This window comes from Pelophylax lessonae, assembly GCF_965119305.1.
Source record: "Pelophylax lessonae genome assembly, chromosome: 2".
In the NCBI taxonomy this organism is placed as follows: domain Eukaryota; kingdom Metazoa; phylum Chordata; class Amphibia; order Anura; family Ranidae; genus Pelophylax; species Pelophylax lessonae.
Genome location: NC_138769.1, coordinates 111,401,438 through 111,425,523, shown reverse-complemented (window position 1 = coordinate 111,425,523; position 24,086 = coordinate 111,401,438). Strand labels below are relative to the sequence as shown.

General features: G+C 43.4%; 1 protein-coding gene across 1 annotated transcript in view; it reads left to right on the top strand.

Annotated features, from left to right (window-relative positions):
- Positions 1–16,589: 16,589 nt before the first annotated feature.
- The window catches only part of ACE2 (angiotensin converting enzyme 2), a 104,892-nt gene continuing 97,395 nt past the window's right edge, over positions 16,590–24,086 (top strand). Inside the window, exon 1 of the mRNA XM_082248483.1 lies at positions 16,590–16,867. Coding sequence (XP_082104609.1) covers positions 16,682–16,867 — 186 coding nt within the window. The 5' untranslated portion in view covers positions 16,590–16,681. The remainder of the gene's footprint in view (positions 16,868–24,086) is intronic.

Below are 24,086 nucleotides of genomic sequence, written 5' to 3'. Positions count from 1 at the left end.
AAGAACATGCAATGCAAGGTTTCTGTTGTGCCTCTTTTACTCTAGGCTCCAGCTGTATTTAGGGCCGGCTGTATATAGAGCTGGCTGTATATAGGGTTGGCCGTATGTAGGGCCACGACTTCTGCTCAGTTGAGAACAAGACCTTTCCATTTACCACTAAGACACATCTTCTCTCTTTTAACTTTCAAATGTTGGAAACTGAGTGAACAGCAGAGGCAATTGAAAGATTGGCTGGGCATAGTTTACGGGAGGGATGAGAGTTAAAATGGCTCTGTTGATTGGTGTGGGCAGCATTAGGGTGTGCACCCCAAAGTTCAAACACACATGCCTTTCTTTGCAGCCTCAGCAGCACTGGACAGTGAATGTCAGGTCCCCAGGCTCTGTGAAGCCACATAGTTACATAGCTAATGTGGTTAATAAAAGACACAAGCCTATCTATTCAACCAAATGAATGGGAAGTGCACACAGTTTACTATGCTCCACCTATGAATGAACAAAGTGAGTGAGTATGTTCACTGTGTTCATTTGGAAAGGGAAGGGGCTGGTAAATAACATACTGACTAGCCCCTTCCTTCGCTCTCCATCATGAAACATTCCCCACAGCAGCAGAGGGGAGAGGAGGAAAGTAAGCAGCACTACAGGGAGGGAGGGAAGAAGCGCAACACGGGGGCAAGCCCAGGCAGTAGGGGGAATCAGCACTGCACACAGTGATTAGGGTGTGCCCAGGCACACTTGGCACACTTGGCACACCCCCTGGGCACGCCTATGGCTCTGTTAAAATGCCAGTACAGTTTGATTGGTCAAAGCTTTGGTACTTTCTGGTAGTGTTGATGTCTGCTTAACCCTCCTGCCCCCCCCCCCCCCCCAATCCACATTCCTATTGGTCATTGAGGCAGCCATTATATTGTGTAAGAGAGTTAGAGTTGCTCAGTGAGGCTCAACTTCAGTTTGGTAAAGTGGGGGCACTGGAAGGTGAAAAGAGGTGAAAAGCTTGAAGCTGGTATGACTAAGGCCCAAGAAGGGGCTTAAATGCGTCAACCCTGCTTTGTATTGGATTCCCCTTTTATGTATTGATGAATTTGCAAAAAAGATTACATGCAGTTTTAAGCTTTGACATACAGCGTTGCTGGACCTTTATCTATTCTACATTAATTGGAACAAAAAAAAGAATGTACCAGGCCTCTATTGCTGATTAAAAACAGCAGCTACCACAATACCATAGTACATAGCATAATAAACATCACAAAAAAATAGTGCAGTACTACGTTAAATTAAAATGTAAGTGCAATACAATAGTGCAATGCAAATATATCAAACTATTATGTGTCTCTACAAATTGAAAAAATAAAAGAGTGGTCAACCAGTGCTTGTGTATAAATCCAAGATATCCAGCTTTCCTGAAAACCACAAGTCAAACATTGGTATTGCTGCATTGTAATAGATCGCTGTGCATATATACTCAGTTGGACATAGTATCATGAAAAAGACATGCTCTCCATAGTGAAATGCCGATTAAAACACCAATTTATTTTGTGGTAAATGCATTTACAATGAAGAGATGACAACCAGGCACTTCATATCATATAAACAACACAAATTCCAGAATCCAAGATGGCTGTGGCGGAATCATATATGTGTAGTGGCATGTGTTCCACAGAGACGGAACACCCACAACTACACATATGTGATCTTGCCACACCTCCTGCTCACCTCCTTCTTGTGACAGTGGGCAGGGGATCCTCTCCCCATACCCGCTGTCCTGCCATTCAGTAACTGTCTGTCCATACGAGGTATGGGAAGACAGCTGTACTGAGTGTCTGCAGGATCCTGGGTGCAATGCCTTACAGTCTGCAGAGTAAAAAAGTAAATGCATTTTTATTTACCTGCAAAAAGCTGTGCATTTATTTATTTATTTTTTTTAATAAAAGGTAAACTTATCGTTTAATAAGGTTTTGCCTTGTCGACCCTCGGAGATGCAGCAGCCAGGGGTAAGCACAGTATTTATACCCCCTGTTCCAATCTTTCTCTAGGGTGTGGGGAGTTCTAGTTTAAAGTATAACTAAGGGCAAAACTTTTTCTTTTAGTTTTGGATAGGGTGGAGAGGGATTAGAATGCTTGTCAGTTTTTATTGCTTTTGGTTCACCCCATTATTGAGATTCATTTGTCCTGCTTACCATTAGCATTGAAAATGAAAGAAAAATAGAATCCCAAAATTTGGGTTGTCCCCAGAAAGCTAATAGTGGGAAAATCCAAAAAATGGAACAGAATTGAAAGGACACAAATCGGATGTCAGCGGTGTCATCCGCTGACATCCGCAATCCCATTGAAATGCATTATGTCCGTATATCACCCGCAAACGGATGGGGTGATATACGGACATACGGAACGCCCGTGTGAAAGAGGCCTATGGCTGCTTCTGACAGTTTCAGAAACTTCAAATTGTGTTTGTTTCTATTTTTTCTTGCAAGGTTTCTCTGACTTGTCAGACAGCAGTCCATCTACAAAATTTTCCTTCAGCCATGTATCTGCATCACTGGCCCGGCCATCCTCTCCACCCCCTTCTCTACAGCACATCTCTGCTGCATACTGCAGAATAGATTCTGGTACTCTCTGTTTTTTGCCTATAAAGTTGTCCCTAAGGTCCCATTATGTTGCTGCTTGGGTATAAACTGCTTCTAAGCAGGTATCTTGTCAAGGGAATCCTGGTCTTGTGTTGTGAGATGTAGAATTAATCTTCTTGCATCTCGCTTGCATTTATGATCTGTTCTGCCTGCTGGCAGCATACCCTATGATTAGAGAAGGACCTGGAATCTCTTGGTCCATTCCCCCAAGTCCTGACACAGTCCTGTATCTTTGGTTAATTGGCAGGAATTCTGCAAGGAATAAGGAAATCAATATTGCAGGGGTGGTAGGTTATCTACTTTCCCCTGGAGTAGTACTATCAGATACTGATTTCCATCCACTCCGGTTACTATTCTCTGACTTTGTCTATCCTGTTGTAGATGCCAAGTGTAACAGAATGATCAGACAGAGAGTAACTGGAATTTGCAGTTCACTAAACAAGTGCATAGTTAGAAGCAATAATGCAGATCTGATTCAGGAGAACAAAAAACATCAATCACTGCAAAATAATGAAAGCTACACAAAAATGAACTTTTCACAGCAATGTCTCTGTGACTCAGTCAGGGTAACATTTTGCTGCATAGTATAGTCTCTGAAAGACTGAATCCTAATGGGCCGCTCTCACAGTGAAGTCCAGGACAGCTCTAGCAACACAGGTGAAGAGCTGGAGGAATCCAAGGCCCAAGGACTAGAACTGGAACACTCTAGTAGCAATCAGGGTAGGGCTTCCCACAGTAGATGGGTCTCTTGGAGCTGCATACTGTTAGGCTTCAACCCAGCTGTAGACCCTTATTAACAAATAATAGTTTGAACAATATCAGCCATGTGACCAGGCTACATATATATTAAATTACTTATACTCTTCCATAATTGTGAAAAGGATCCAGTTGAAGAATGTTTTATGGGTATTTGCACTGCCAAAATTTTCATGTGGGCAGCTGGGTTGAAGCCTAACAGTATGCAAAATGTTACCCTGACTGAGTCACAGAGACATTGCTGCGAAAAGTCAATTTTTGTGTAGCTTTCATTATTTTGCAGTGTATGATGTTTTTTGTTCTCCTGAATCAGATCTGCATTATTGCTTCTAACTATGCACTTGTTTAGTGAACTGCAAATTCCAGTTACTCTCTGTCTGATCATTCTGTTACACTTGGCATCTACAACAGGATAGACAAAGTCAGAGAATAGTAACCGGAGTGGATGAAAATCAGTATCTGATAGTACTACTCCAGGGAAAGTAGATAACCACCCCTGCAATATTGATTTCCTTATTCCTTGCAGAATTCCTGCCAATTAACCAAAGATACAGGACTGTGTCAGGACTTGGGGGAATGGACCAAGAGATTCCAGGTCCTTCTCTAATCATAGGGTATGCTGCCAGCAGGCAGAACAGATCATAAATGCAAGCGAGATGCAAGAAGATTAATTCTACATCTCACAACACAAGACCAGGATTCCCTCTAGGGTTTTCTAGATTCTGATTAGGCCCCTTCCAATAAGACCCCAAAAACTACCTGCCAAGGCTGTGGGGAAGATGCCCTTGTCCTCATCAACATGGGGACGAGGTGCTTTGCCAAGGATGGGCGGTGGGAATGGGTTTCCCCCCATGTTAAGAGAATGTGCTCATCCCTACCTTTTCTGTACAGCCTGCATGCTCAAATTAATGGTCTGGTATGAATTTTCTTGAGGACCTTTTTTTTTTTTGCATGAAAATCCCCATTAAAATCTATACCAAACTTAAAGGGTTCATTATTATGTATTTTGAGCCGGATTGTACACATTTTTATTTATTCTTGCTGTACTATGTGCTACAGTAAAAGTGACATTTGCAATGAAATAAATTATACAGTTTAAGGTTCCAGCACACAGAACTCAGACCTCTCCAAATGTCCCACAAAATACATAGCAGACCCTTGGAGTAGAGTGTGTAGTGTTCATTTGTAAATTCCAGAGCTGCTGGAGGGGGATCTCCATGCACACAAAAAACAAATAAAATGGTGTGACACCCTCAGCGAAATCCATACTAGACCATTGATCTGAGCATACAGTCTGGTTGGCTAGGAGGAGGGGATGAGCGTGTGCTCCCCCATCCCCTCCCTAAATCATACCAGGCCACATTGTCTTAACATTGTTTCACAGTTTGGAATCGTTATATATGTAATATAGAGAGTTGATTATTATTCACTTACAATCATTTGGTTACAGCAGCTGCAGATAATCAAAGAAAAGTCTCTTTTGATAATTAACCACTTCATGAGTTTTCTTAAGACCATAAACATTTTCTCTTAGAATATAACATGCCATTAAAATTCCTAAACAAGATGTGCTAGCTCAGTGACTAAAGTACATTCTACAATCAGTTTCTAGTAAGGATATATAAGCCTGACAGGTTTTGTGTAAATATTAGTGAAAACAGTATATAGCTATACTATGAGCTATAAAATATTTTCTAGATTAGCTAGAGTTAGCATTTCTGGTTGACGGTAGCCATCGCAATGCTTGAACTTTACATTGAGGAGGATCTGCAGAAAAAGAACAAAATAAAGGAAAACCCAAAAAGCATATGAATAACAAAGTCCTGATGAGCAAAAGGACCACTGCTTTGGATCGTATAGGGGTTAATTAGAAGGCTGTTCACTTTAAAAAGGAAGTTGCACTTTGCAAGAGAATGTTCCCTAGAGCTTAGTGAATGAGGTGAAGTTCTGATGACTTCCATCATCCAATCATATGGAATCAAAAATGTGTGTTTTCTCCTTTTGTTCTATTGGGTTTACCTGCAAAAGGAAACTTCACCACATTTACTAAGATTTGGGCCAATTCCCTTGCAAAGTCAACAGCCTATTTGCCCTTAATAAGTCAATCCCATAGTATACAGTTTTAGTTTGGACTGTAGGATTGATTTACCAAAGGCAAATATACTGTTCACTGTGCAAGGGAATTAGCCTCAGAGCTTTGTGAATGTGGTGACGTTTCCCTATGCAGAGTACTCAATCATGTGCAAGGAAAATAGAAACTGCATTTTTGCTTGTACGTGATTGGATGATGGAAGTCCGCAGAGCTTGACCTCATTCACTAAGCTCTGAGACAAATTCCTTTGCTGAGTGCTACTTCCCTTACAAAGTGAACATTTAATTTGCCATTAGTGTGTCATACAGGTACTGATAAAAAACCTATAACAATTTTGAAGGCTTTACGTTTGTGGCACTCCTATGAAATGTTCTACAAAAATGAGCAAGTTTTCCACTTGCTCTCTGCAACTATATTGCACAGAGCAGCTGTTTGCTTCTTTTTCTGGGATCCCCACCAATGTTGTATGCTCCTCCTCTTCTACAAGTGCCCCTTCAGCTAACTGTGTGCTAGGGGGCACTCGTACAGGTGTGTTTTCCGAAGCGGGTCTGTGTGCATCCATAGAAACACACAGAGCTGCTTGGCCCTGCCGTGTGCTCCCTCCTAACTTGATTTGACTAACAGCAGCTTGAGCCAATAGCTCCCACTGTTCTCAGTGAGTCCTGTGTGGACAGAAAAAGAGAGTAGCTCTGCTGCGGAGGGGCACAGCTCTGGATTGAGGTAGGACTTAGGTAAATACTTAGAGAGAGGGGTTGGGAGCAAGTAGTGGGACATTTTTTACCTTAATTCAAGGAATATGTTAAGGTAAACAATGTTTTGACTTTAGAATCACTTTAACACTCCCCCACTTACTTAACCTTTAGTGATGGTTCACACTGTTCCAACTTGTCAGGCGACTTCAAGGGAAATCAGAGTAAGGCTCGGTTTACACTGGTGCGATGCGGAAAGCACTGTGATTCCTGTGTGGGTTCCCACATCGCATCTGACTCGCAGCCAGTTCACACTGCTTTCTGCAAACTGCTGCAGGTGTAAAATAAAGTTAATGACACCCCCAAATTGGTTCGCAGAATGCAGTACGAACTTGGAAATTGGATGGAATCGGATTGCATGGGTCTGAACACCCATGCAATCCGATTCCAGCGCAGAAAAAAAAAAGGTTCCTGCATCATTTTGGTCCGAATGCAATGTGACTTCAGCCATACAAACTGTATGGCTGAATTTGCAATGCACAGACATCACATGTAATGTGCACAGGCATGTGGTGCAAATCACATTCTATGTCTGGGATCACACCGGTGTGAACCCAGCATAAAGGGGGCTGAATACAAATGCACGCCACACTTTTTTTGGTATTTATTTGTGAACAATTTTGAAAACCATTTATCATTTTCCTTCTTCTTCACAATTATGTGCCACTTTGTGTTGGTCTATAAAATCCCAATAACATACATTTACGTTTTTGGTTGTAACATGAATAAATGTGGACAATTTCAAGGGGTATGCACTGTCATACTCATTAATGGAAGCTCTCACATTCATGTCCCTTCAGGTTCTGTTTACATCGTCTCTCCAGATAAACATCTTTTAGGTAGAAGGCATGGAGATAATTGTCTCCCTAATTGGTGAACATTTGCTCCCCATAACATGCGCAAGATTACTTTAAAAAAAGAGCCCTTAGGTAATAGCAAATTGGTCCTTTGTTTTTGTCATTGTTTAAGGAACAATTTCACTTCTGAAATGTTTTAATGTCACTGTGACATACTCACATGAAATAAAATAAATAAAGGGAACATTGTCAGACTATAAAATTATTACAAAGGTTGATAAGTTTCTTTTGAATATTAAATTCAACAAGGGCAAAGACACTGAAGCCTAAATCACCTAAAATGTATGTATATCGTAATGAGAATTTACTAAGCTGCAACAGACAAACTGTATGATATGGTTCCAGCTATAGTTACCTAGATAGCTTGGATGTGTTTGTTTTGTTCTGCAGGTTATCATCTGGAATCCAAAAGATAAAAAAAGATGATCTTCAGGACTTCAGTTATGCAGCTAAATCTTAACGGTGTTTAAATAAAATAGTTGTGAGAAACAAAAGTATACAATTGTTTATGTATGCTTTACTGTAGGTAGAAAAGATGGATTGTTTGGTCCCGCTTTAGGTTTAGAGGCAACCTAAAAGTAATCCTCATAAAAACATTGGTAATTTTAACTGAGTTAAATGATTATAATATTCTAATGATAGTAAAACCTCATGTCCAATTCATCAGGAGATTCAGAGATTTAGGCAGCTGAAGTCACAAGCAAATCTTGACTTTACCTGTAAATGAGTCTTCGCTCATCAAATGACCAAAAGGAATGTTTGGGCGAAGATATGGGGATGAAACAAATCTCAGTTAGGATGGGGAGGACAAATGTGGATTTACAAATAATTAGGCTGTATTTAGTGGTTGTATAGTGGTTTTTACATAAGGTAAACTCTGCATATACAATTTTGTAACATATGCACAGCTGAAATTGTCCAGGTTTGCAGCATATTTCTATGGCTCCTTCTTTCGGATGTCTCTGGTTTTGGGGCCCAATAGTGGTGAACGGGGAACTACCAGACAGCCAGAGCACAGCAGATTTTGCATGTGATTGCAAGATAGGTAAGCATCTAGTAAGGTAGGGTAGAAAGTTTATCTCGGGGAGTTTAAATGTGCATTAAGTTTTTAAAGCGGAGTTCCGGCCTCAAATACCTTTTTTAACTAAAAATACCCCTAAAATACTAATCCATCGCCCTTTACAGAACCACTATTCTCATTCTTACAAGGTGTACGGTATTGGATTTTAGTGAAAATCTTACTTTTAAAAACGCTGTCTGGGCGCGGCCATCTTAGATGTGGGCATCTGAAGCCGCAGTGTAATCTGCTGTGTCCTTCTTCCTGATTCCAGGGAGTGTTCTGGGACTTCTTCCTGATTCCAGCCTCCTGGGAGTGATGACAAACAGCTCACAGGATGCAATGCAAAGGTGGAAGTGATGTTGGTGGCCGCGGCTACAGAGGGGGGAGAAGGAGGAAGTACAATGAAAAATTCCCTGAAAAGAAGGTAAGGGACCCCCGAAAAATTTTTAAAATGCCCAATTGTTGATTAGCATAGCGAGCACTCCAGGAATCACTAAAGTTGCAAAATAGGCCGGAACTCCACTTTAAGTTTATTGCTTGTATTTGCAGGGATACAGAGCAATGGCTTTTCCTGCCAGGTAATGGTAGTGACATACCTGTCCTAAGTGGCAGAACTTTCACATGAGATGCAATACACTAGAGGCAAAAGATAGAAGAGCTATTTTGTTGTGTGACATAGAACACATGCCCTGGGAAAGCCTTCCTAGGTTCTGTATAGCTGTATGACCCAGGAATAAGCCAAATTCTCACACTGAAAAAGTTCACAAGTTTGAGTTAATCTTCATCAAGGTCATATTTATTGATATTCAAATATCATTTGAAGCAGAACAGCAAATAAAGCCCAAATTCAGCTTGGGCATAAAAAAAAAAAGAGGTGTCAGTATCCAACCTTTTTAAAACTGACTGCTTATTCACCTGAACACCAGTACTGTTCCTGCAGACTCACCAATCCAGCCATGCTTCAATGATTCCCCTTCTCTCACCTACTGTGGAGCCCAGGAACTCAAAGCTCTGCCCTCACTCTAGGCTCATATGAGAAAGGTGCAGCACCTTGTCATTATGTGTTGCTGCCTGCAGCATTTGGGATCAACCCACCGTAAGAGGAAGAAGAGGGCAAAACCTTTGACATCCCTGGATCCAACAGAGGAGACCTGGAAAAAAGGTAAGTGTATATTTTCTTCTGATAAAGGCTGCAGGGATGCTCCAAGAAGGAGGGATGGGTGAGTCTGAGTTCAAAGTTGGGCTTTAAGTATTTACATTTTGAGCACACATTTTGGTGCCTAGAAAAGATGTTCTCCAAGCAAAAATATGTTGCACTGCTGCTTTAATAATGTGGGAAAAAAGCCAATTTTATCTTCAAGAGCAGCTGAACTCTGAAAGCTGTGCCAGGCATAGCCAAAGGACTACACTAGTATTGCCTGTAGTCTCCTTAGAGCTGACCTTTTCCACCTTACTGATTTTCAAAATTGACCATCTTGGTACAAGTCTGCCCCTCTCAATCCCTGGTTATCTAAGAAGCATTTTCAGGAATCGCCAAGCTGAGGCAGTAGGAATTATCATAGGTCCACAGAATGAATAAAGAAGTCTTGAGATTCTTGCACCTGCAACTTTCTCTCCAGCAAGAATAATGAGCAGCGCAGTAATGACCTCATCAAATCGCACTCTAAATCTGGTGAGACTAGCAGTGGGACACAGAAGTGCCTTAGATGATCTTGCATTGCACAAGGTAGTGTTTAGGCTCAATTACTATTCCTAGATGTACCTTTTAAAAACAGTTGTTCACTTTTGAGTAATCCTTTAAATTTGGAAAATTGGGCCTTTGTTCTGCTGTCTCCAACTTCTTTTAAATGGCCCAGTAGACTGTTTTTGCCTATAGGCTGCAGCTAGCAAAATGTCTAAGTAAAACCGAAAGACCTCCAGGAATTGTAACAGAATTGCAAAGAAGGAGTGCATTTACAGCTGAACGGATATATTTACATCTCAATAAAAATTACTGACCCATTATTAACCTCTACCAGTAAGTAACATCTCAAACCTCCACTACTATATCTGATGCAAGAATGAACATTACCATGGTTTTAATAGTGATAAATGTTCAATCATGTCAATGTGGGACTGCCTGTAAGATTATTAAAATAGTTCTTAGTCCTTTAAATGAGTGAAGCAGACTGTATTACAATCCAAATCAAGACCATGTAACCTAACTGTGGAGACTAAGCTGATGTGGATGTGCAGCCTAAATTCGTATTTATTGCATTGTATATTGTTGGTGTTCCATAAAATTACAATGCCAAGTTCTGGATCTGCATCCTTATAGTGTCCTCTTCCACAAATAGTCTCTATGGAGCCTAAGAAGAGTGCATGAAGATGTCCTCATTGGAATTTCCCCCTGCCCCCATTCCTGTACCAGAAACAAAGCTAGGATTTTCCATCATCTTTCATCCTCCTGGAAATGGTAACCAGGAAAAATAATGAGAGTGAATCTGCTCAGGGGGGGGGGGGGAAACAGATAGTAATAAAAACTCACCAGAGGTTCTAACCCTGTAATCCTCCATCAAAAACTAAAAGGATAACGTTAGGTATTCTTAAAAATAGGTAAAAGCATAATGGGCTTTGGCTGCCTAACAGCAGGGCCATGATTTTCAGCTGGACTGTCATGTCTCCCAGGTGTGTCTGCTGAGAGGGGAGTCTCCCCACTGGCTCCATGAGAGGATTCTCATTGGGCAGTGGAGGAAACCCAATCAGTGACCCATTCAGGCCTGTATCTACCCCAGAAGGCAGATTCTACTGCAGAGGATTCTGGTATAAGTTTGAGGGGAACGCTTGACGCAGCGTCTTTGGTGGGAAGCAGAGTTCCAGGAGGGAGAGTACGGCTGCCTCTCCTCCTGTCAGAAGGATCGGGTGTCTTGGACAGCTGCATGAGTATCCAGAAGAGAGAGAGCTGTGCTGCAGAGAGGATTCGGTGTGCCGAGGACTAGTGGAGAAAGAGGGGTTCAGTCCCAGGAAAGCCTTCCAAGGTCGTGAGTACTGTGAACTGCCCCTGGGGTCTGCCTAGAGTAGAGGGGACCACTCCGGTGAAGGTCCCAGGGATCCTGGAGCCTGCAAGTGTCGAGGAGGTTGCCTAGTGAAAGGACCTTGAAGTGTTAAGGAGGTTGCCTAGAGAGAGGACCATTGAAGTATAGAGGGGGCACCAGCGGTTGGGCTCTGAAGAGTTAAGTGTGAAGTGTTAAGAGTTGCAGCAGTACAAGCAGTTACAAGGAACGACCGCTGGAGGGAGTCGTACACAGGACTTTTGAGCTAGACAGAGTGTCAAGAGTCAAGGATCATTACAGTCCCGAATCTTCTGAGTTAACCAAGGAGTTAAAATTGAAGTTTCAGCACTATCAGCAGAACAGTATTTAAAAGCACCATGAAGCATTGGTCGGCATTCAGCTGGCGTCAGGACAGCGTTAATCTGCATTTTCTACAAAGTGTCCCAGTTAAACCTAGTTGAGCCAGAGGAGTTTCCCAATCATTCCCTTCTCCCATTCCCATCATAAAATAAACAACACAAACCAAAGATGCTGGATGTGTTGGAAGTGTTTCCGGTAACAATGGCAGACCCACCTCAAGCCCAATGCCTGGAAATATTGCTACATATGCCTTTGTGTTGTCCAGGAATTTCTTCTGTTAATTGCCCCAAAGCTAAACTGCATCCATGTAGCAAAGATCTTCAAATCTAATAAAATCCTACCAACTGTACCAAGGGAAAGAGAAGAGGATATTAGAAAGTTTGTAGAAAGTTTCCAAAGCCAAAGGTTCCATTTTATACTATGGAGTGTTCATGATGCAGCTACTCTTGGGCCCATGAGGTTTGATGGCCAGTGGTGTAACAATAGCTAAAGCAACCCATATACAGTAGCTGCTATGGGGCTGTGAGGTGGAAGAGAGCCCTATTAGGGGGCTGGTGAGGAAATTGAACCACAGAAAATTGGTCTGCAAGTAGAGATAACACATTTTCATCACTGTATTATTAAAGTATAACTAAAAGCAAACCTTTTTTTAAAAAAAAAAAAAAAAAACAATTTTGGATAAAGGGGAGAGGAATTAGAACCCCTGTCGGGTTTTAATTGCTGTCTGTGCCCCATTAAGGAGATCCACTCTCTCTATTTGTCCTGTTTACTATTATCATCGAAAGTGAAAGTAAAAGAAAATTCCACATTTTGGGTTGTCTCCAGAAAAGTAATAGAGGGGAAATATTTTGATGGGGACACTATTTCTGGTGGCTTGGGGGTCCCCAAGGGATTCCCTTAATTTACATGAATTTCCTCTCACTTCCTGTTTGGCTATGGGACCGGAAGTGAAGGGAAATCTCTGCAATAGGACACAGATGGCGAAAAAAAATTGACAGGGGTTATAACCCTCCTATACTCTATACAAAATGAAAAAAATGTTTTGCATATAGTTCTACTTTAAGGATTGCAAGAACTGCAAAGTTTGCTGTTGACACTAGTCCTGTACCCATTGTGAAATTACCAATCAAGAAGAGCTGACGTCCAACCTCCAAATTGTTGTTACTTGTCACAGATCCCCTTTGCAGGCTATGCAGTAAGAATAAATTGTTAGGCTCTATTTCTAATGTCGATATTGTTCACTCACAGCTTCAGGTCATCATGGTCAGCACTGAATTTAAATTTGTATGCCTAACACAGTCTTCCTCAGCCTGTAAAAATTCCAGTATGTCTCTTCAGCTAACAACTGACAAGACAGCTGTCTGTAGCTTTGCAAATAAAACCAGTTTATAGAAGATTGTATTAGGGTTATAGAACAAATGTGCACAAGAGTGCTCATAATTATGTCATAATATAAAATATTGTGATGGTTATTATAATTACTATTGCTTGTGGTGGAAGGGGTCAGACGTCCTTAGACCTGAGATGCTAAAAAAGCCTAATGAGCTATTGAAGACAGTAATTCTCAGCAGCTCACCATCCAGTCACACACACTAATTAGTCCCTTCTCTGCTCTGCACCCAGGTAACTCTGTTGGTACACCCAAACTCAGCACCCTGGATACTGCTCAGGCCACTGATATGCCACAGTGGTCGTGCACACTGGACAGTGATATGCACTCTCTGGTCCCCTCACGGCAAGAAGAAGCTTTGTCCTGTACAGCCAGGTAAAATGCATTTTGTTTCCCCTCCTCCTGGCAATCTCCTCTCTAGCAAATTCGGTTCAAAAGCTCATGATTACACGGTAGAGTCTCTCCTCAGGACTACAGTTCCCACAGTGCACTGCTGCCTAACTCAGTCTATAGAGCTGTTCCTGCTGAGCAGCTCACTCCTCTTGCTGAAATAGCTGTTAACTAGTTCAACACTGCAGGGCACTAGCTACAGCTAGTGTTTCTCTTACTCTCATTATTAGCCAAGCACCTGGCTACACTGAGTATCCATGTAAGGGGACTTACGGTTGACTAGGTGTTGGTGCCAAACTGTGTCAGTACCAACTCAGTTTCTTCCAGGATAAGAAAACCTCCGACCTGTTGTTGATAGGACACTCTATGATACTCCTAGCCTTAGGCCGGCTCAGAACATCCCTGGTCAAAGGCCTTAATATTTAACAATAAAGGTATGTCCAAACATAAAATGTATTTTCTATCCTTTACTGTAACTTCACAGCTTCACAAAGCTTTCCATGACATCTGACATAACATTTACCATACTATCAGGATTCTTCAATGCAGAATGGCACACACAGTGCAACTTCTGTAGCGGCCATTTTTGTGCACAATGCAAGCACACATCTTCCCTTTACACCTTCATACCCTTCCTAGGGAGCACCACAGAGTTTAAACCACTTCCCCATGTATTCTAAGTTCACAGCATCTAGCTTCTATTACCAAGTCACACGACCTGCAGCTGAGGGTTAAAGGGAGATCAAGCAGCCCTCATTAGTATACCAGTCTCTACCCAATGTCCCTTCTGTGCCTCTTCCAAGCCGGGCACACTCCCAGATTATACATACATTCTCAGGCTTCTATCACTACTCTCAAATGCTGTTCCACCTCCCCTAAAACTTCAGCCCTGCAAAGGGCCATTTAGATCATTACTGCAGGAGACCACAACCTGAAAGCTATTGGACGTTTGGCTCCCAAGCCCATCTACTCTGGGTCCCACTCACACCTGCTATTTATATGAATACTAATCACACCTGTTGCATTATTACGAAAAGGGAAGCTAACACCTACAGTAATTACAACTCTTCACGTATTTTAATGGGAACAGAACCATTCAGCGTCAGGCAAGCTAACTGTTCCTGCCAACCTTCACACACAGTAAAAAAACTTCCACAAGATGCATGTCATCTTAAAAACAATTAAAAAGTAATCATAGCAAAATATCCAAATTAACCATCCTGCATTATGCAAAATATCAGCCAGTGACCAGGGTGCTCACCATAAGCCCCATTCTGGCATGACTGTGGTCCTTGAGGTGAATAGTAAGTACAAAATAAATTGCTTAGTGCAAATCATTCAAACAATTGATAATAAATATGTGATTATGATCAGGAACTAAGTGAAACTAAACTATTAATAAACATTAATGTTTGGCAAAATCAATAAAATGCTGATTACTACTAGTCGAGTAGCTAGTAGATACAATTGAATAAATAAAGCAAAATCATAACACTTAAAGTGGTTCGAAATGCATTCTCTGCACTAGGTTAACCTTCTGCATTCAGCTCCCCCACCCAGCCCACTCTTATACCTATTTGAGTTCGATCCAGCAATGTGCACAAAAGCAGAGGCTCGCTTGGCTCTCTCCCTCCTCACTGGCTCAGACACAGCAGCAGGAGCCATTGGCTGTCAATCACAGCCAGTGGGGAGGGAGCAAGGGTGGGACCGAGCCATGCTCTGTGTGTCAATTGACACGCAGAGCAGGGTTCAGGAAAGAGCACGCATGGGTGCCTCCATAGCAAGAGGCTTTATATGGGGGCACTTGGCGGGGCTGAGGAGCCAGGAGCACTAGCAGGGGACCCGGAAAGGGGAAGATCAGGCCTGCTCTGTGCAAAACCATTGTATACAGAGCAGCTAAGTATGACATGTTTGTTTTTTTTTTTTTATTTAAAAAAACCAAAGAGAAGTGCGGCAGGTAAAGGAAAGAAAGGAGTCAGTCCTAGATTAGCCAATGTCAACAGTAGTGATTAGGACAGGAGTATTAATTTGTCCAGTCAGCTGTTCAGCAAGCACTTAGAGATTGGATTGCAGATTGACATTGCGTCTATTTACTGAAAATACACTTCCTGAAGATTTACAAAAAATAGAAATGGAAATAGAAAAGGTCCTTGACTTTTAGTGACACCAATGGTTTTATCAGTGGAGCACATCCAAGTTATTGAATCTAAGCTTTCTTTCTATTATTTCTGTGGGGGAAGGGGGGAGGCATTAACGAGTCCTACCATGAGCAAATGTCCCTTTTAGGCTTCTACACACAAAGGAAAAATGTGTGAGTGGCACCAAGGCAATTTAAAAAAAGGATGTTCCATGGCATGTGATGTCATGGCAATGGGCCAATACTTTCTGACATTAAAGCTATTTAATATGAATCTGCCAGACACTATATAATGATGCCTTTCTTTATGCTGCATGGAAATGCCAAGATGTAGCTCAGTGTAATGCATTCATGTTAAAATGCCCTTACTAGACTCATTTCAAATGCACTAATGCAGGTTTCCAGAAACAAATACTGCTTGAAATGTCATCTCAATAATAAAACATTTGTGCCGTTTTCATAATCCTGTTCATCCCCCAAGGAAATTGGCTCACTTTGCCAGTATAAAAAATTGAGGCCCTGTTACAGGGGGACTCACGTGACCATGGAATGTGATACTCATACACAATTGGGTCTTTGGGTCGGTGTACATTTTCCAGAGTCCTGTGCTATATGAGGACAGAGCTCCGACTGCACTCCCTTATTCGCTGCTGAAATCTTTCTCTAAGTTAAAACTTTTCTGACACTGACCTCTATAAAAAAAAAAAAAAGTGCATCGCAAGAAAGCTTAAAAATATGTATGTCTTAGAAAGAGTTAATAACTGTATAGTAGAAATAATGAAGTATGACAACAGTAATGGGGAAAACCTCATAGAGACCTTAAAACACAATTCTTTCAACTTTTCCTTAAAAGAAAAAAAACTTGACCGAAAACAATTTGCTAAAATAAAAAAATAAATAAAAAAGAACTGTAATAGTTAACTGTTATCAAGTTGAACTATTCGATGGTAAACATAGGAGAGATAATCTCTCAGTAATACCATTTGACTTTATTATTAGGTGATTTCCTAGTGAAATATAAAAATCTGTTCTCCTTACCTCCTACCAGTGATAAAGAGGACAGTGAACAGTATCATGATAATAAAGCATCTTATCCAAACAACACAAACACTTCCTGAATTGCTGTGGAAAAACCTTTGGCAGTGTGGTACAAAGGCTGGGAACACACACTGATGTTCAGCAGCACTGAGTGAAAGAAGTGTCAGTCAGTTGGGGGAGTCTCGGCTCAGGAAAGAAGATGTGGGGTCCTCTGTGGCTTCTCTGCACATTGGCTCTATTTGGGTCTTCTACTCAAGATATAACCAGCGATGCCACGGCATTCTTACAGGAGTTTCAGGCTGCTGGAGAAAAGCTTTATCATCAATATGCCGTAGCACAATGGGAATACAACACTAACATCACCAATGAAAATGCTCAAAAAATGGTATGTACAACTTTTTATTCAATACTGTTGTGGATAGCATTATGTGTTGACAATTTTGTTTCAACAGCAAAGAGTCAGAAGAACAATTAGTTTTAGCATGCAAAACTGTAGTAGCTTGTAAAAGAGCTCCTATTTTGCTGTATTGCAAATTCCGATCCATAAGCTTTGTATTATTTTCATTGAAATACCATACAACTGTTTGGCATCACTTCCTATAACACCAACTTGGGACTTAGAGCAAAACACATAAACGTTAGCTTAATCTGCATGGATTTGTGTTAACTGATGACTCTGCAATGGATTCTTGAGTTCCAGTATTGCTCAGAGCAGCCATTTTCAACTTTTTTTAATACAGAGGAACCCTTGAAATAATTTTCATATCATGTCTTTTTTTAACACTTCCCTACTCTAAGAAAAACATGTTTCAGTAACAATCATGAAATGAAACACCAACTGTGAAAATTGTAGTGCCTCTTACAATGGTGATCAGTGGAAAAGTCTCTTCTTATTGGTAGTCTGTGTAGTGGTCCCATACATTGGTGGGCAGTGGGAGAAGGACGCCCTATATTAATGGTCAATAGGAGAAGGACAGTCCTGCACTGTCGACTAGTGGGAAAACTGCACCCCCTTACACGCAGCTAAAAAGATAATTGTTATCAGTGGTTACTGGGAGCTAGAAAGTCTTCACTGCTCAAGGAACCCTTAGCACCCACAGGCAGGGCCGGTGCTTCCACTAGGCAAACTAGGCAGCCGCCTAGGGCGCATTGCCATCTAGGGGCGCAGCCACGAGTCAGCACTCACACTCTGTCATGAATGATCCTTGTGAGCTGAGGAAAGGGGCGGCAGTGGGGGAAGAAGAAGGGACAGAGGAAGATGCCAGGTGTCTGGGGCAGTGGCAGAACTACCAGGCCCTGGCTTTCCACCATTGTTGGGGAAGCCCCAAGGGGCAGGAAAGGAGCCCACTGGAGTGCTAACTGCATAATGATCCTCTTCGTCTGGAGCTGAGTGGCCTAATCCCTGGGCGGGAAGTGAATCTCTAATCTGAGCTGGTGGGCAGCCGTTCATTTCCCTGGGTCGGTATTAAGCAGGGAGTGGAGGATAGCTGAACCTGAGCCAGAGCTCGGCACTGGAGGGCGGCACCTCTGGGGTAGAGGGGTCACAAGTGTAACAGGGGTTTGGGGTCACCAGGTGTTCCATGAGGAATTGGGATCCCTGGGTGTGCCATGGGGGATTGAGGTCCCCAGGTGTGACATGGAGGAACATCAGGGTCCCCAGGTGTGACATGGAGGAACATCAGGGTCCCCAGGTGTGACATGGAAAAACATCAGGGTCTCCGGGTATGACATGGAGGAACATCAGGGACCTCTGATGTGACATAGAGGAACATTGGGATCACTGGGTATGACAGCATTAAATGGAAAAACCATCAGATCAGGGTCACTGGATATGACATAGAGCAGTTTTTAACCCCTTCCCTTTTTATTTTTTATTTTTGGGGGGGGGCGCAAGTAGCTGATCTTGCCTGGGGCGTAAAACAGTCTAGCACCGGCCCTGCCCACAGGGTTTCACGAAGCCTTGGTTGAGAAACCCTAGTATTAGCTGATGTACTTGCTAAGGCCTAAAAAACAGACTAATGTATGCTTAGTGTATTTTACCACATCACAGCAGATGCAGATGGTGGGGAAGCCTGGCTTGTACCATGTTCCCAGAGTTCAAGGTGCTAGAAGTCTATTAACATAAAACTATAGACAAAACTATTGGATAAAGTAGGGGATGGTTATAACCCCTATCAGATTTTTTTTTGCCATCTGTGTCCCATTGTGGAGACTTACCATCACTTCTTGTCCCATATCCAAAATATTAAATGAGAGGAAATGCCTCCAAATTTAGGGAATATCTGGGGACTCCTAGATCACCAGAACTAGTGTCCTCATTGGAAGATTTCCCCTCTATTACTTTTCTTGGAACAACCCAAAATTTGGGACATTTGGGACAGGACAAACAGACAGGGTGAACCTCTCTAACAGGGGTACAGATAGCAAAAAAGCCTAATAGGTGCTCTAATCCCTCTCCACTCGGTCCAAAACAAAATAATGCCTTTATTTATACTTTAGGCTTTAATTATGCTTTATATTTTGTAGTTCTTTACTAATGTCCAGTAAAGGCAGTCATTAGGTTTCTTTCACATTGCCCACACACTAAATTCTTTATTTAATGTGCGGGCAGCTGTCAGTTTTTTCAGTTTTTTGGTAGGCCCTGTGTGGCTAGCCTAACCATTTGATCTCAAGAAGGTTTTACTCCCTTCATGACCAGACCATTTTTTTTGCTATTCAGCACTGCGCTATTTTAACTGGCTATTGCTCAGTCATGCAACACTGTACCCAAATGAAATTTATATCATTTCTTTTCACACAAATAGAGATTTATTTTGGTGGTATTTGATTACCACTGGGTTATTTCCATTTTTATTATATAATCAAAAAAAAGTTTAAACATTTTTGAAAAAAAACCCCTAATATTTTCTACTTTTTGCTATTAAATATATCTAATAAAATCAATTTTCTTCATAAATTGAGGTCAAAATGTATCCTGCTACATGTCTTTATTCAAAAAAATCCCCCAAATTTTTGGAGACACTAGTATAGTTCTGACCATGACTAGGATACTGATCCGGACAGACACTATACTAGTAATGGCGGAAATCAGCAACTTATAGTGTGACTGTGATAGAGTGGAGAACAGTCAGAGACTGTCGCTAACTGACATTGGCTGGGAGGGGCACTAACTGACGCTATCTGATGTCACTAGTGACATTAATATAGTGATCAGTGATCATTCTGTAAGCTGTCACTGTATTAATGACACTGGCTGGGTCACAAGAGTGATCAAGAGGACAATCAAGGGGTTCAATTTGTGTCTAACAAGTGTATGTGTGCTGATTGTACTCACAGACTGGCTGGCTTTTCTTCCTGATTTCAGCTCTAAACAGTAGGTGAAATCAGGAAGAGGAACCAGCCAGATCTGTGTTCTCTGTTTACTAACACACACATAAACCGATTTCTGTGCTGTGATTGGCCTCACCCATCATTGAGTTCTAAGCCAAAATCATTGGCTGCAAGCCTTTTGACAAACTCATGCTGTGGAGAAGCAGGAAGTTCCCCCACAACATACGGGTACGTCGCAGGGAAATAACAAAGCCACCACCAAGCTGAAGTCCGGGATAAACAAATATTGTCTAAATACCAGAATAATGTGCATTCTTCCTTGAATCTTGGTGTGCTTTGTTTATCTATTTCCGATCTGTGCAGAAATCCAGTGTGAAACGTTGCCCCTGTGCAGGAGCTTCTTGTAATAAAGACCAGTCACTGCTACTCTATCTCCTTGTACAGAGTGACTGGTCTTGTCTCCGCCCTCTCCTGTGGGTTTCTGCAGGCAGACTACAGTGAGGGGAGCCGGCTGGGTCCCTCCCACAGCTTTGCCCTCTGGAATGCCATTTGATGCACACAAAGTTGACCTATATCCTTTGTGGCTATTGAAGAACATAGTGGGGAAAATAATTATTTAATCCCCTGCAGATTTTGTAATTTTGCCCACTTACAAAGAAATGAAGGGTCTATAATTTTTATCATAGGTGTATTTTAAATGATAGAGACAGAACATCAACCAAAAACCCGAAAAAAAACATGATACAAATGTTTTTGTAGGGAGAGCGTATCAGAGCAAAAAGTGCAACTGGTTTAGTGGTAAGCCTTTGCCATTGACCATAGATCTTACTCAGTTCAAGGGTGTCACCGCACAATCAACAGCAGCAGCTGCGGTTGGGGGGGGGGGGATGTAGAGGTAGTCACGAGGAACCGGTGAGACGTGACCTCCCTTCGTCTGAGAAGACAAACTGGTTCCACAGTGCCCACGTTTTTGTGTATCATTCATGTCGACCTTGTGCCGACAGAATCAGATCCTCAAACCTGTTTATTTCCTCATCTTTACTCATTCACATGCTAATAGTCGGGGGGTTGGGGTCTCGCCATCGAAGAGGGATACAAGCCTTCGCGGTATCCAAGAAGTGATGGATGATAGAATGTTTGTACTGTCTAGCTGGTATGTCCAGGGCATGAAGAAGAAAGAAGGAAGGTTCATCAGGTATTGTACGTTCAGTGAATTTCTGGGACACCTCCTGTACTTGCCTCCCGAATCCCTCAAGTTTGGGACAGTCCCAAAAGATATGTAAGTGGGTCCCCTTTTCCTCCTGACAACACCAGCATCTATCTGATACCTGTGGTGAATATGTATGTGATTCTAAATGAGACGCCAACTCCCCCCGGCCCACTGTATGGGTCAAAAGACCCGCCACGGACCCCTCCTCCCCCTCACTCATGGCCCGGGCAATATGTTGGAGTTGCGAAGCTAAATAGTACAGCCAGGGATTGGGCACCGCCAGACCCCCCAACTCCTTGGGACGCTGAAGGTGTTCCAACTTGATTCTGGGGTTTTTAGAGAGCCACAGGAGAGATCGAAAAATGGTATTGACAATTCTAAACACTCGCAGAGGGACAACCACCGGCGAATTGTGAAGAGCATACAGTAGCTGGGGCATAAGTATCATTTTTATAAGATTGGCCCGGCCCGCCAAAGACATGCGCAGCCTGGACCACACCTTGACTTTATCCCTGAACCGAGCGAGAAGGGGGGCTATATTAAGGCGAGCATAATCTAACGGCTGTGGAGTCACCCTCAGCCCCAAATAGCGGAATTCAGAGGACAGCGGGATCCCAGCCACCCCGACCGCCTGCGAGCCCTGGGCATCATCTAATAACATCAAGGAGGACTTGGTCCAATTAATGAGTAGGCCGGAGTAGGAGCCAAAAGTCGTAATGACTGTCATAGCCTCCGCCAGGGAGCCCGACGTATCGCCCAGCAGCAGCATGGTATCATCGGCGTACAACATAATTTTTTCCTCCACAGTGCCATAGCGGAAACCCACTATTGACCGATTAGATCTAACAAGAGCAGCGAGGGGCTCTATGGCAAGGGCAAAAATTAAAGGCGACAAGGGGCACCCTTGACGTGTACCACTGAAAAGGGAGAAGGGGCGAGATACCCTGCCCCCCTCCCTAATAGCGGCCATCGGGTCATGGTAGAGGAGCTGCACCCAGGAAATAAAATTCTCGCCAAACCGGGACATGACTGCCCACAGGTAATCCCATTCTACACTATCAAACGCTTTTTGTGCGTCGAGGGAAAGCAGAGCCCTACTACCCCCATTATCCGCCTGGGACTGCAAATTCAGAAACAAGCGACGGAGATTAATGGATGTCGACTTTTGCGGCATAAACCCCGACTGATCGGAGTGGACAATAGACGCAACCACCTGATTAAGCCGTAACGCCAAGGCCTTTGCCAAAATTTTAATATCACTCTGTAAAAGCGAGATAGGGCGGTAGGACCCAGGGTCCAGACCATCCTTCCCCGGCTTCAACAAAAGGATAATATTAGCCTTGGTCATGGAAAGAGGCAACCGCATGTTCCATTTAGCCTCCGCAAAGACCTCCAGAAGATGGGGTAGCGTCTCATCTGCATATTCCTTATACACCTCCATCGGTATCCCATCCTCCCCCGGCGCCTTGGAATTGGGAAAAGACGCCGACGCACACTGCAGTTCCTCCAGGGTAAGAGGAGCCTCGAGTAAGGCCCTCTCCGGGTCCAACAAGGAAGGCAGGGGGATAGCTCCCACATACTCCAAAAGCTCCGCGGCCGAGTGCCCCGAACGGGATCTATACAGGGATTCATAATATTCCAGCAGCACATCCATGACCTGATCAGGGGCATTAACTACCCTACCCTCACTGTTTTTAAGAGCACCTATTGGCGGCGTCATTTGATGAGAGCGGGCAATCCTGGCCAGAAGGCGACCGGTGGATTCCCCCTCCTCATAGTATGCCTGCCTTTGAAAAAATCTCCGCCGCTCAGCCCCAGAAGTATTGATACGGAGAAGAGCCTCCTGGGCCGCCAGCCATCCCTCCCTGTTGGCCTCCGAGGGGTCCGCCACACAGCGGGCCTCCAGCTGAGTCACCAGTCCCTCCGCCAACGTCCCCTGAGCAGCCGTGTTTTGCTTGATGGCCCGAACCTCTCGGATGAACAAGCCCCGTAGATAGGCCTTAAAGGCTTCCCACTGAATGCCCCGCTCCCCTACAGCGTCATGCACCACCCAAAACTCACGCATAGCCGCCCTGAGACGGTCATGTGAAGGAAACAGGTGCAACCAAAAAGCATTTAACTTCCATGGAGCCCTTTGCAACATGGCACTGGGGCGCACCGCAAGGCTCACCACCAGTGGAGAGTGGTCCGAGACGCCCCGAGGAGCGTAGCGAACATCCTCGACAAATCTGATGGCGGGGGAAGAGCAGAGGCATAGGTCAATGCGCGATAAGGAGGTATGGGTCTTCGAGAAACATGAAAAGACTCTGGCTCCTGGATTACGGAGCCGCCAGAGGTCAATCCAACCCAGCTCACCAGCAAATTTCGCCAGAGCCGAGCGCCCCATCCCTCCACTCCCCACCGCCACAGAGTGCCGATCCATCTGAGCATCAAACACACAGTTAAAGTCACCCACAATATATACCGGGACTTCCGGGCGGTTCACCAGATATACCACCAGCTTTCTCAGAACCTCGCAGTGGAACGGTGGCGGTATATAGACAAAGGCCAAAACACAGTGCACAGTATACAGTCTACAATGAATAAATACGAATCGCCCCTCACTGTCAATCAGGCTGTGAAGCTCCTGAAAGTCAAGGGACCGATGGACCAAAACACTCACCCCTCGGGAGTATGAGGTGTGGGTAGAATGGTATTCCCAGCCCGCCCAGACATAATGCAGCCAGGATCGTGAGTCCACATCCAAGTGTGTCTCCTGTAAGCAGCAAATGGCTGAAAAATGCCCGCGCAGGACCGTGGAAACCATAGACCTCTTAAGAGGGTCCCTCAACCCCCGGACATTCCAGGAGACAATAGGAACCGCAGTCATGGTGGGTGGCAGTACATCAATATAGCAGGATACATATCAGGGCAGGCCCCGAGGGGCCACAGCATCCAAAACAAGGGGCAGCGGCAGAGGCACTCCCGGCCGCTGCAGTACAGCGGGATGTGCAAGCCGGCTCCAGACTCCAAAACAGGAAGGCCAACATGACCCTCCAACTGGTAGAAAAAAAAACAAGATAAC